The sequence below is a fragment of the Ursus arctos genome, unplaced genomic scaffold (assembly GCF_023065955.2).
Source record: "Ursus arctos isolate Adak ecotype North America unplaced genomic scaffold, UrsArc2.0 scaffold_255, whole genome shotgun sequence".
Classification (NCBI taxonomy): Eukaryota; Metazoa; Chordata; class Mammalia; order Carnivora; family Ursidae; genus Ursus; species Ursus arctos.
The window spans coordinates 5,156-16,900 of NW_026622936.1; the positions used below are offsets into that span (position 1 = coordinate 5,156).

Consider the following 11,745-nt stretch of genomic DNA (forward strand, 5'->3'; position numbering starts at 1 on the left):
GGTTATAAAGAAGATATGCCATATTTACCCTATGGCTTTGTATACCTCCTGACACATAATCAGGTACTCTCAGTGATATATGTGACCCAGTTTGAGAGGCACTGACTTAAACCAAGGTGTGCCCATCTAAAAAAATATTTTCCTAAATTATGACACAAGAATAATTTCATTTTATAATGTCAGGGATAAATAATAATGAAAATTATTTGATAGTTGCTGAATAATAATTATGTAAAAAGTATTAGATTAGGTTTTTAATGTAATCTTAATTTTCAAAATGTAAATATTATCTTGCCAACCGTAATGAAGGAACTGAGGCACAAAAAGATTAAGTAGCTATCCGAAAGCAGAACAGCAAATAAAGATAGTTACTTTGTACACAAGTCTTTATTATATCACAATCTCATCAACATTTTATTTTTACAAAAATCTCCTTCTGTAACCTGTGTTTTTATGTTTCAAGAATTTAATAGAAGTGCACTGTGAACAATACAATGGCCACTAAGGTATAACAAGAAATTCTTCACTAGGGCTAGAGCTTTAGCACTGATCAACAATGGCTGATGTAGGACCATTTATATGAGAAAAGAAACCAATAAAGTTGAGTCAATTTTTAGGTTCAAGAACACTTGGCATTGTAAATGGGATAGGATGTAAATTTCATATACAAATCCTAGACCTGATATAAAATGGCGGCACAGAGTAACAGAGAGAACAAGGACCAGAAGATACTTAGCAAATCGTAAGCAACCCCTCATTAGCTTCTGTCGCTAGCCAGTGACATGTCCTTGAGTAGGTTGCTTGTCTCTCTAGGACTTATGTTCACCATATGAAAGGAGTGTGCATTTCAATGTCTACACCTAAGTTTCCATTACTCTCAACTAGTACCTCTTTATTAGCATTTTTTAAAGCAATTTGTTTTTTTTTTTAATTCACAATTCTATATACTCAACTATCAGTCTCGGTCGTTTTTTTTTTTTTTAAGATTTATTTATTTATCATTTGAGAGAGAGAGAGAGCATGGGGGGAAAGGGGCAGATGGAGAGGGAGAGAATTTCAAGCAGGCTCCCACTGAGTGTGGAGCCCTAGGCGATGCTCATTCTCACAAACTTGAGATCCTGACCTGAACTAAAAATCAAGAGTCAGAGGCTTAACTGACTAAACCACCCAGGGGCCCCAGTCTTGGTCCTTTTTAAAATATTCCCTCAGTTCTTGCTTCTTAACCACTTCATTTTATAATCTGGAACACAACAAAACTTCCTAGTGAAAACTGCTACTATAATATTATGTTTACTCTGAATTCTACTGCCAAAATGTTTATAATATCAGAGACTACTTTGGTGTATTTTTTTTTTAAAGTTTGGTGATTTGATATTTGACATTAAAATTATATTGCTTTCTTATTCAAATATTTGAGTACATTAAAAGCCATAGGAAAACTATGTTACTAACCATCTTCCAGTTTGATTTGCAACCTGTTCTTCTAATTTCTGTAGCTCCGATGTGTAAGCCATTATTCGAGCATTGCATACCATGAGATTCTTAACTGCGTGCAAGATCTGGTCTTTCTGAGTGCTCAGAGAAAGGATTTTCCATATTCCTTCTCGCATTCGAATTTCTAAATCTATTTTTTCTTGAATGCTGCAATCCTAAAAAAAAAAAGAGAGAAAAGAATTCTTAAAAGATAGCAAAAATTCAAAATTATAACATTTCTTTTTACCCCAATAGATGGAAAATGTACTAGACATCATTTTAATGTTATAACATATTGGTAAAGTAACAAAGTTTTAATGTATAATAGCACAAAAGATATAGCTGTGTGAAAATGCTCTTTGCAAAACCTTAATTTCTTATTTTAGGAAGTCTTTACAACCTAGTGGAGAAAAAGAACAGAAACAAGGGTGAGAAACATTACATATCCTTAGCATAATTTCACAAGGTTGAATAATGTCCCCCAAATATTCCTGTCCTCCCAGAACTGCAGAATGTGACCTTATTCAGATATAGGGTTTTGCAGATGTAATTAGTTAAGATGAGGTCATACTGGAGTAGTATGGGCCCAAACCCAATGACTGGTGTCCTTATAGGAAAGCCAAATGAAGAAAGAGACACACACAGAGAAAACTACATGCAAAGACTAAAGTAGAGATAGGAGTAATGAGTCTACAAGCCAAGGACCACCAAGCAACCACCGGAAGCTGGAAAAGGCAAGGGAAGAATTCTTCCCACAGCCCTTAGCAGGAATATGGGCCTGCCATATATATATATATAATGCCACCCAGTTTTGGTAATTTGTTGTAGGACAACCTCAGGAATCTAATACAATAACATAGTAACTAATGTAAGCAATATAGCACATGCACATATTATATAAGTTGTTTTGTGGAATGGCAAAATGTGGTTAATTACACTGAATTAACCAAGGAAAAAATTTCTAAAGGAGAAGATGCTGGAAAAGGGACTAAGATTTAGCGACCATGATAAGCCAATGTAAATAAAATCTCAGAAGCAAGAGTGAAAGCACTGTGCCCAGAAAATGTCAGAAGCTTTAGCTATTGGATGGAACAGAGATTTACAATACATTTTTAGATATGTTTACTTTAGTTTTAAGAGTCATCATGAAACTACTAAATCACTTTAGTTCTGAAAGTCTTTTATTCCACACAATGATTTTGTAATGGCCTGGTTCTATATACAAGTTACACATGTAACATTAAAATTCTATAAACTGCAACGTACTATTCTGATTTAATTCACAGTGGCTTTTTAAAAAATTATAAATCATTGCATACTCTTTACTATATTACAAACATAATAATGCTCCAGTATATCTATTTCTAAAAAGTAAGGTGACCATCCTTATAATTTACCTTTTAACTGGATCAAAATCTGTACAAAAAAATGTAAATGGAATCTAATTACAGAAGTTCCAGATATTAAAAAGACAATCTTTTCTAAGGAAAACCTAAAAGTTAGGAGAGCAAGTCTATGAAAATTACCCTAAAAGAGAAGTTGCAATAGATGATTTAACTTGACTATCCAAATCAATCAAATGCACTGTTCACATGCAGAAAAACAGATCTGTTTAATTACTTTCTGTACTTACATCATGTAATTACCACATAAAAACCTTCTTTAGTAGTAGAACTCAAAACTGATATACTATATAAATGTAGTCATTTACTGGTTTTCCTTCTTTACACATAGCTCAATTTCAACAATTCCATTTCATCTTTTTATGACTTTGTCAGTCCCAAAGTAAATTCTTCTTTAATGTAATTAATAATTAATTATAATAATTATCTATGTGACCCATATGTCTATAGAAATAAGCTCTGGCAGGCCGGTTAGCTTTGGAGAGTGCACACAGGGAACAATGTCAAGCCAGGATGAATAGCTTTACCGCACAACTCAAATATAAACAAATACCATCTGCTTCCATTAAATTCAATTTTGCTTTTTAAATATTACTGTGAAGCAGCCTGTTGAACCAGTGCAGCAGTTCTTAAAGCTAGCTGCATATTAGAATCATCTCTGGGAGAGGAAGGGCCTTATAAAAGTACCTAAGTTAAGACTCACCCCAAAACAATTAGACTCTCTGGAGGTGGAGTCTGAGTTTTTGTTGTTGCTGTTTTTTTAAAGTTCCTCTGGTGATTCACGTACACCAGGGTAGAGATCCACCGCTGTAGGACTTGAAATTCCGTAGCAATAGGGAAAGTTGCAACAACCTTAAGGAACCAGTAGGTGGCCACAAACACATTAAAGAATCGGTTTGGGATTCTAAGGTTCCCATCTTATAAATGAAGATGGTCTGCTCTTCATCACTTATTAATAAAGACTATAAAATTATAGAGGCTTGGGAAATAGTGCAGAAATGAAATGCAAAGTTAGGGCTTCTTTTTTAAATTACCTTATTTGTAAGGTTAAATATTCATTAAGGAAATGAGATATATCCAACATATTAACATTAGAGTTCTATCCTTTAGAGCAGGGATCAGCAAAATATAGCCTAGTCAATGCTTGCCTTTTTGTAAATAAACTTGTACTGGGGCACAGTCATGCCCATTTGTATTATCTAAGGCTACTTTCAAACTACGTGGCAGAGTTGAGTAATTTCAACTAAGACCATGAGGCCCACAAACCTGAAAATATTTACCTATCTGTTCTTTTATAGAAAGAGTCCGCTGATCCCTAACCGAGCCAAATTTACATTCATAGTAAACTAGCTTACCTCCCCTGTTCTACAGTGAGCGGATGTGGATCTGGAAGGGCTGACATGAGTAGGATGAATTGTTAAGTGTATATATGCTTTCGAATGAATGCTACTTTTGTGTTCTCCATGCAACTTTAGTACACATCTATACTTCACTCACAGAGAAAATCTCTCCGGTCAAGTGATATTACTACAGCCAGAAAAGTCTTTATGGAGTCAAAGAACTTAGTTTTAGTTAGTAAGGGGTGCAAAGTTCTCCTGGAGTCAGAGCTGATGTGCTATCCACAGTGAGAACAATGACCCTGTAACGAGGGCACAGACTGAGCACTCAAGGATGATGCTAACTCACCTCAAAGTGGAATAGGAGGGAGCTAAAATCCCTACTGCTGCTGCCTCAACCGTAATGGCAGAGTCAAGACTGAGTAGGACCCAAGACAAAAGCTTATATACATCCCTCTTAGAAGTGTCTGAAAACAAGTCTCCAGAAAGAGCAAAGAATGGGGGGGAAACCTTCCTCTTGCCATTTTTTCTTCGGTTTTCTAAATGAGAGCTACCTTGTAATCAAGTCAAATGAAGCTTATGGCACTGTCCTGATCATGTAGGTATCTAAAGTCAGGCTGATATAAATAAATGGACAAGGCAAGGCTAAAAATGAAATAGGAAAAGGACTTAAAAGTGAAAATCTAGATTATGTAGAAAACATAAAGATACTAGGTGTGAAGAGCTAGAATGGGACAAAGGAAGTGCAAAGAAAATGGCCTTAGTTTTGAAACTAAGCACAGACTTAAAAAAAAAACGAAGCTGGGCTGCTAGTAAGACAACTGTAGTAATCCAGATAGAAACTATCACTCACTTAATGGATATAGTTAAACCATGTTAGCTAAGAGCCCGTGATGAAAAAGATTGCAAAAGAGTATATACAGCATACATCCTTCTTCTAAAAGAAATTGCATGTTATTTTAAGAATTGTTTATGTACAGAAAAAGTCTGGAAATCATTAACAGTGGTCATTTTGGGGAATGTCATTAGAGAAAGAGTTCTTCAATTCGTGTTTCTGTATACATTTACTTTACTGAAATGAGATAATGAGACAGGGAAACTGAAGAACTCCATAAAAATCTGCTTTTTGCTCCTTTTCCTGCTTCTATTCTTGCTAGGGCTTGCACCCACACCCCACTTTACACATGCCTTGTAATGCAAATAGAGTATGTCTTCCTTGTAAGGGACAAGGAGTTCATAATTTCTTTCGAACAGATAACCTCTAAGGAAGAACCAGATGAGAATGACTGGAGGGATCTACCATATGTGTATTCCAGACCACCAGTGCTAAACACCTAGACACCAAGGCACCCCCCAACCCACGCTCCAAGCAATAACACCTGGGTCCTCATCTTTGTTCTAACCGGTTCCTGGACGCCTGAGAGGACACATACACCAGACCATCATCCTTAATAAAAACCCTCAGACCCCAAACTAAGACAAGACTCGTGTTCCTTTTCTTTCTGAGTCTCCTGGGCATTCATCTGTATCTGCTCTCTCTCTATCTTCAATAAACTCTTTCACCTCCTGCGGGCTCACGTGAGATTTGCATGTGCAGGAAGCTAAGGACCCTCTTGGCTGGTCCTGTGGGACCCCCTCTGGGTCCTCCAAACCGGCCCACTGGCATCAATAGCATTACTTCTTGAATTTCATCTTTATTAAGATTTCAAAAACTTAAATATTTGTAAGAAAAGGTAAGTGGCTTCCCCAACATCTCAGATGAATGGGACAAAAGATGGTAAGAGAAACAGTTTTCTCTCAAGCACATTCTGAGTGTTAGGCACTATGCTAAATATTTTAAAGAGGTTCTCAACTCCCAGCAACTTTCTGGGATAAGCATCTTGCCCATTTTACAACTGTGGAAACTAAGGACTTAGAAAAGACAGATAATTTATTCAAGACTATACAACAAGCAGAGTTGGATTTGAGCTTAATCTGACTCCAAAGCCAATACTCTACGTTGTGTGTGCTCACAGATGACTCCAAGGTTTGAGTAAAAGTGTTTCCCTAGTGCTATGACCACCCCAGAATTTTTGGTCCTATCCCTATTAGATGGCAGTTTCATTAGTATCAAAGGAAAAACAGAAAATAAAAATTCACTTAGTCAAGTACAAAATTCTCTTACCTTCAATATTAGGTTGAAACCTATTACTATTTTGCAATTTTTATCCAAGATCCAAACAGAAGGAATTCCACAACTCAAGTATTTGCTTTTCTTGCTGTCTAAGAAATCATTAAATACTGTACCTTCTCACATGAAAATAACCCAGCCCTTGTGTATATTTAAATATTTATTTTCATTCCATGTAGCTAAACTTCTTTCATGACCTTATCCTCCTCTCTCTTCTGTATAATTCCTAAATATTACTGCTGCACACAGCTTAACAAATATACTCGAACACTATACAAACACCTATGTAATACAAAAACCTCAACAGATTGCCAATTCACTAGAAATCAAGATTTTGTTAGCAATCGGGACGCCTAAAGTGCATAAGGGATAGGACAAAAAGAAGTATTTTACATTAAAATGTTTGAAATTTTTGAAATGCTGGCATAAAACAGCATTACTAATAAAAGAGTTGGACTTTGCATAATGATTCTTAATGTCTTGCTTTATTTTTCTCAGTATTATTGAAGATTTACTAACAACGTTGTATCTACTAAGGTTTCTAACAATAAGTTTCTAAGGAAAAGCTCTGCCAGGTTTCTAAACAAAGATTATCGGTTGGACCATGTAAAATTGCTAATAGACTACCAATTTTGACCTACGAAACTGGTATTTTCAGATGGTTTAATCTATCTCAGAAGTAGGTAAAAGAAGGTGGATATTAAAATAGTGAAGATCCAGCTTAAAGACATCCGTTTTCTTTTAAGACTCAAATTACGGTTAAGAGGAAAATATAACATTTTAATAACTGATTTCCCAAGAAAAAATGTTGGTCTCTATTAAGTAAAAAGGTTTCTAACACACATTTTACATGGCGAAATAGTAAGCTATCAAACTTCTTTCTTATCCAATTCAAAAAGAATCCACTATCAAACCAACTTCTTCTAAAGGTCCAAGGCTGAAGTTTGCTCCTGCACCCTGCCTCCTCAAGTTTCTGTCCTGCGTAGACAGCGCTCCAGTACTTGTGTTGCTGTCAAATCGAGTATTAAGCGAACTGTCCTCCCTTGGCCTCGGATGGGCTTCTTGGAAATCCCGCAGCTTCCATTCCCCCTGCAGCGCCTACACTGGGGGCGTCCAAACCCTGGAGGGTGGCGGGAAGCAGCGGGCAGGTGCGCCCGGAAGCGCACGGCGGAACTCTGGCATCGCTTCCCCATTCGCGTTTGTCTCCTCCATAAGAAATCGGGGGCCGTGGGGGATGAGGAGATTTCTAAGCTCCCCTGGAGCCTCAAAAGTGCGGCCTCCTAGTCCTTCCCTTTGTTTCCGGCCTCCACTGAATAGGAGACGCGGGGTGGGGGTTTCTCGACGACCAGGCACAACGGTGGCTTGAGGACTTGAAGCGGGGCCCTTCCTCACTCACCTGCTGGGCGGGAAGGCCCGCCAGGCGGAGCTCGGGACCCCTCACGGTGTGCCCCTCCATCTCCAGCGCCACAGCCAGAGCCTCCGCCACTCCTTCAAAGGTAAGATTTGAAAAGCCCGCCGCTCGCTGGAGCCGCGGAGGACGCCAACCGCCGTCCCGGCCGTACCAAGTCCGGCCGCAGGGGGAGGGGCGCGGGGGGCTTCCAGCCGGAGGGCGCACGCGCAGTGGGAGCGCCCCGCGCCCGGGCCTCGGGAGCGGGAAGCGGGCGGAGACCCTAGCTCTCAGTGCCCGCGGAGAAGTGGAGCGGAGGGCCGACTTAAGGCAGTGACTGGGGTGTGGGCGGGCCTGGGACGGGAGTGGGCAGGGCGGTGGGGAGAGCGTTGGCCACGGAGCGCACCTGGCCCGGCGCAGGGTTTCTGCCAGTGGTGTTCGAGGCACGCCCTTGGCGCTGAGAGCGTTTTGCCTGCATCCCAGTGCAGGTTCTCCCTCCACAGCCATGAGGCTGGCTGCAGCCCTTGCGTTCTCACGGACGACTCAGGGACACACGGTGTCACTAGGAGCCTATGGTCTCATTCCCAGAGACCCGAGGGACACTGCTCCCAGCGGTCTCACACAGCACAGGGTCGCTCGGGGACCACGGTCCTATTAACCCGGCTGCAGAGGTACCATGGTATTTCACAACGTCTCTTCTGTCCCCAGTGTTTCTTTATAGTTCCAGATACCCCCCCCCCCACACACACCCAAGTAGTCTGTTCTCGCAAAGACTTCTTTCTTGAAAGCAGTTTTATTCTCTTCTTGGAAAATACTTCTTCCATTGCTCCTTCCCCCACCATCATCCAAGGTGGGGGGTGATACCCAAGGTGATAGCCGAATGACATATTATTTTCCCAGAGCCCCATTTTTTGCTGTCCCTAAAGACCAATACAAAAACTCTTTTTTCTAAAAGATTTTATTTATTTATTTATTTATTTATTTATTTATTAGAGAGGGAGAGCCAGAGAGAGAGCCCGAGCAGAGGGTGAGAGGGAAGCAGACTCCCCACTGAGCAGGGAGCCCTACATGGGGCTCTATCTGGGGACTCTGGGATCATGGCCTGAGCTGGAGGCAGAGGCTTTACGGACTGGGCCACCCAGGTACCCCCAATACAAAGACTCTTTAAAGAGTTTTATTATTAATCATAATGGGAAAGTATGGAATCTTTAAAAATAAAAATTGAAGTGCTAAAGATTTCTGGCCCTTTTAAGATCCTTATAATCCATTGTCCTGGCCTATCCGGACTTACCCTTGAAAAGGCAACAGGACTCCTCTTTGATTTCTGATATTTTTTCTCCTCAGTGCAAAATCAACCAAATGAACTCTCCCACCATCACCTCATAGAAGGCCTTGGGCACTTTTCCTTCCATAAATCGGACGAAAATATTTTTTATTTGCCTGAGACATTCCCTGTTTGGGTTTGTTGTCCCAATGTCCCACCAATCTTTCATTTGTCCAGACAAAGTCAATATTAAATTGTATGGTCACATTATCCACAAGGCTCTTTTTTAAGCAGTTGGTTTGAAGATTTACTTCTGAAAATACGAAGAGTGCCCGTCCTCTCAAATAGGTACTTTGCCTCTTTGAGGCCCTGTGGAATAGATGATACTAGAAGCTTCCCAGCTAGGAATGACCCTTCCCTTACATTAGGAATGTATGGGTCATTAGTAATGACCCATATCCTTACACACAACTATAAAATGTGTACAGCTCAAAATTACCAACACAATGAGTTTACCTCGTTCTCTCCAAACACAGATCTGAATTCCAAAGTCATTAGGTACCCTTCCCCCAATGCACACCCCTCTCTTATGCTTACCACTTTGTGGTATAATTAGCCCCTACCCAAAGTGAGCTGCATGAGCCTAGTAGAGTGCCTGACTCATAAAGGAAATACACAAAGGGAGCTCATCATCAGACATACATTATTTCTCATATAACACACACAGCTCTCAGATTCAAACCAAAATACTTATAGAAGCCATCACTTTATGAAAACAGAGGCAAGCCAACCAATTTTAAATTGGGCATGGGTGTAGGAATATTTGATGAGTAAATACTAATGGAGATGCATTTATTTATAATACTTGAAGAATGAGATCTAGGAAAAGCCATATTTAGTAATTATCTGTGGAATTGACAGTTGCTATTAAAGACCTTTCTCTTTGGAGAAGATATGATGTAGTCCTATCTCTTTATTATTCATCAAGGGACGTGTCCAGGAAGGGCTTAAGATATAACTATTAAATGGAGATTAAAATACCTCCGAGCAGGAATGCTGTTTCCTTATTTATCCCCGGGTCCTTCTGGTAGTTTCATCAAACATAGGTTTCTCTGATGTATATGATGTACCTAAAAAGAGAAGGAAACTACCAAAAGGTTAAAGATTTCACATGAGTACTTTGGTTAGCTTGAGAATGAATGAATGAATGGATGAATGAATGAATGAATTTAACAATTCCCAGAAAATAAGAAGTATGATCTTTTACCAGCTCAACTGTTTGAAAAATAGTATTTGGGCATCTCTCATTTGAGAGCTAACATCCCACCCTCCTTGGGCTCCCACAGTCAATGGATGCCCACCCAATTGCCCAAGTATAAAAACTTCAGATGAAAGGTGAATGATGGGATTACTGTTCTACCGATATTACTTCCCATGATAAGTTCAACATGTAAGACTAATTATTTGTTATCTCTAATATAAAAATTGATCATATTTAATAATTAATAAATATAAAATCAGTATTTGACATAGAATAGCCAATTTAGATAATACTAATAAATGTTAAAGCACATTTTTCTTCTCTTAATCCCTGCATCCCTATTTTTAAATCTCTAAAAGGCCAGAAGAAAGGAAAATACTGAACTGGAAATCAGCTCTCTTACATAATAGACCCATTATGTTTAAAAATGTGATCTTCCCTGGAACGGATAACTGTTGTGGTTTTTAATATCCTCCTAGACTTTCTTAGAAAACTCCTATTAAAAAATTCTCTCAGTGCTTCCTCTATTCATCTGTTATCTTGTAGGTAATACATTTAAAACGAACTTCATAGACTAGAGCTGTATTTTGAATTATATACCAAAAAAAGTAAAATAAAGAAAAAAAGAAGAAGAAACTGAAGCAAAGATGCTAAGCAGAGGTTCAGCATTTGCTTAAATGAATAGGCCATAATCTACAAACAGCAGAAGCATCATATAATCATAAGGAGGATATGGAATACAGAATCTGAAGACTTATTAGCTCTATGACCTTAGGCAAGCCACTCAGTGTCCTTATCTATAAAACAAGTATAATAATACCCGGCTAGTTTTTTAAAAGTCACTGGGAGACTCAACAGAGATAAGATTTGCGAGAGTGCTTTGTTAACTGGTTATCCACACGAACATGAGACACTGCTACTGTAGGAAGGAAGCATCAGCACCTATGGGCCGAGGTACAGGACCCACAGAGCACTGAGAACTGAATGAGAATAGCTTATGTGAATACCACCTACCACTGAAAAATAATTAATACCATGATTATATTATAAAGAACTACAAATCAATAAAAATCCAACAGGAAAATGGTCAAATGTTATGGTAGGCATCTTGTAGGAGATTAAACCCAAGTAGCAAATAAAATGTGAAAAGTTGCTCAACTTTATTATCAGTTTTAATCTGTAGATTTGCAAATTTGCAATTTACAGATTAAGACCCCAATGAGATAATATTTTATAGCTACTAGATTGGTAAATATTAAGAAGTTTGATAATACTAAGGACTGGCAACTTTACAGGTCAAAAGGATATTATACACTGATAGAGGAAATGTAAATTCGTGCAATTACTTTGGAAAAAATTCAGAACTATCTTGTAAAGTTAAAAAATGTATATACCAGGGGCGCCTGGGTGGCACAGTGGTTAAGCGTCTGCCTTCGGCTCAGGGCGTGAT

General features: G+C 38.9%; 1 protein-coding gene across 1 annotated transcript; it reads right to left on the reverse strand.

Annotated features, from left to right (window-relative positions):
* Positions 1 to 439: 439 nt before the first annotated feature.
* Positions 440 to 8,058, reverse strand: LOC130544852 (rhotekin-2-like). The gene is made up of 2 exons (XM_057318757.1): positions 7,780 to 8,058; positions 440 to 1,649 (listed from the first exon to the last, which is right to left on the reverse strand). The coding sequence occupies exons 1-2, from the start codon at positions 7,837 to 7,839 to the stop codon at positions 1,440 to 1,442; spliced, it is 270 nt and encodes an 89-aa protein (XP_057174740.1). The 5' UTR covers positions 7,840 to 8,058; the 3' UTR covers positions 440 to 1,439.
* Between the last annotated feature and the right edge of the window lie 3,687 nt (positions 8,059 to 11,745).

Excerpts from the sequence above, each read along its gene's own strand:
- LOC130544852 (XM_057318757.1), bottom strand. The coding sequence starts at position 7,839 with ATGGAGGGGCACACCGTGAGGGGTCCCGAGCTCCGCCTGGCGGGCCTT. Across the intron at positions 1,650-7,779 it reads CGGGCCTTCCCGCCCAGCAG|GATTGCAGCATTCAAGAAAA; the intron begins GTGAGTGAGGAA and ends TTTTTTTTTTAG.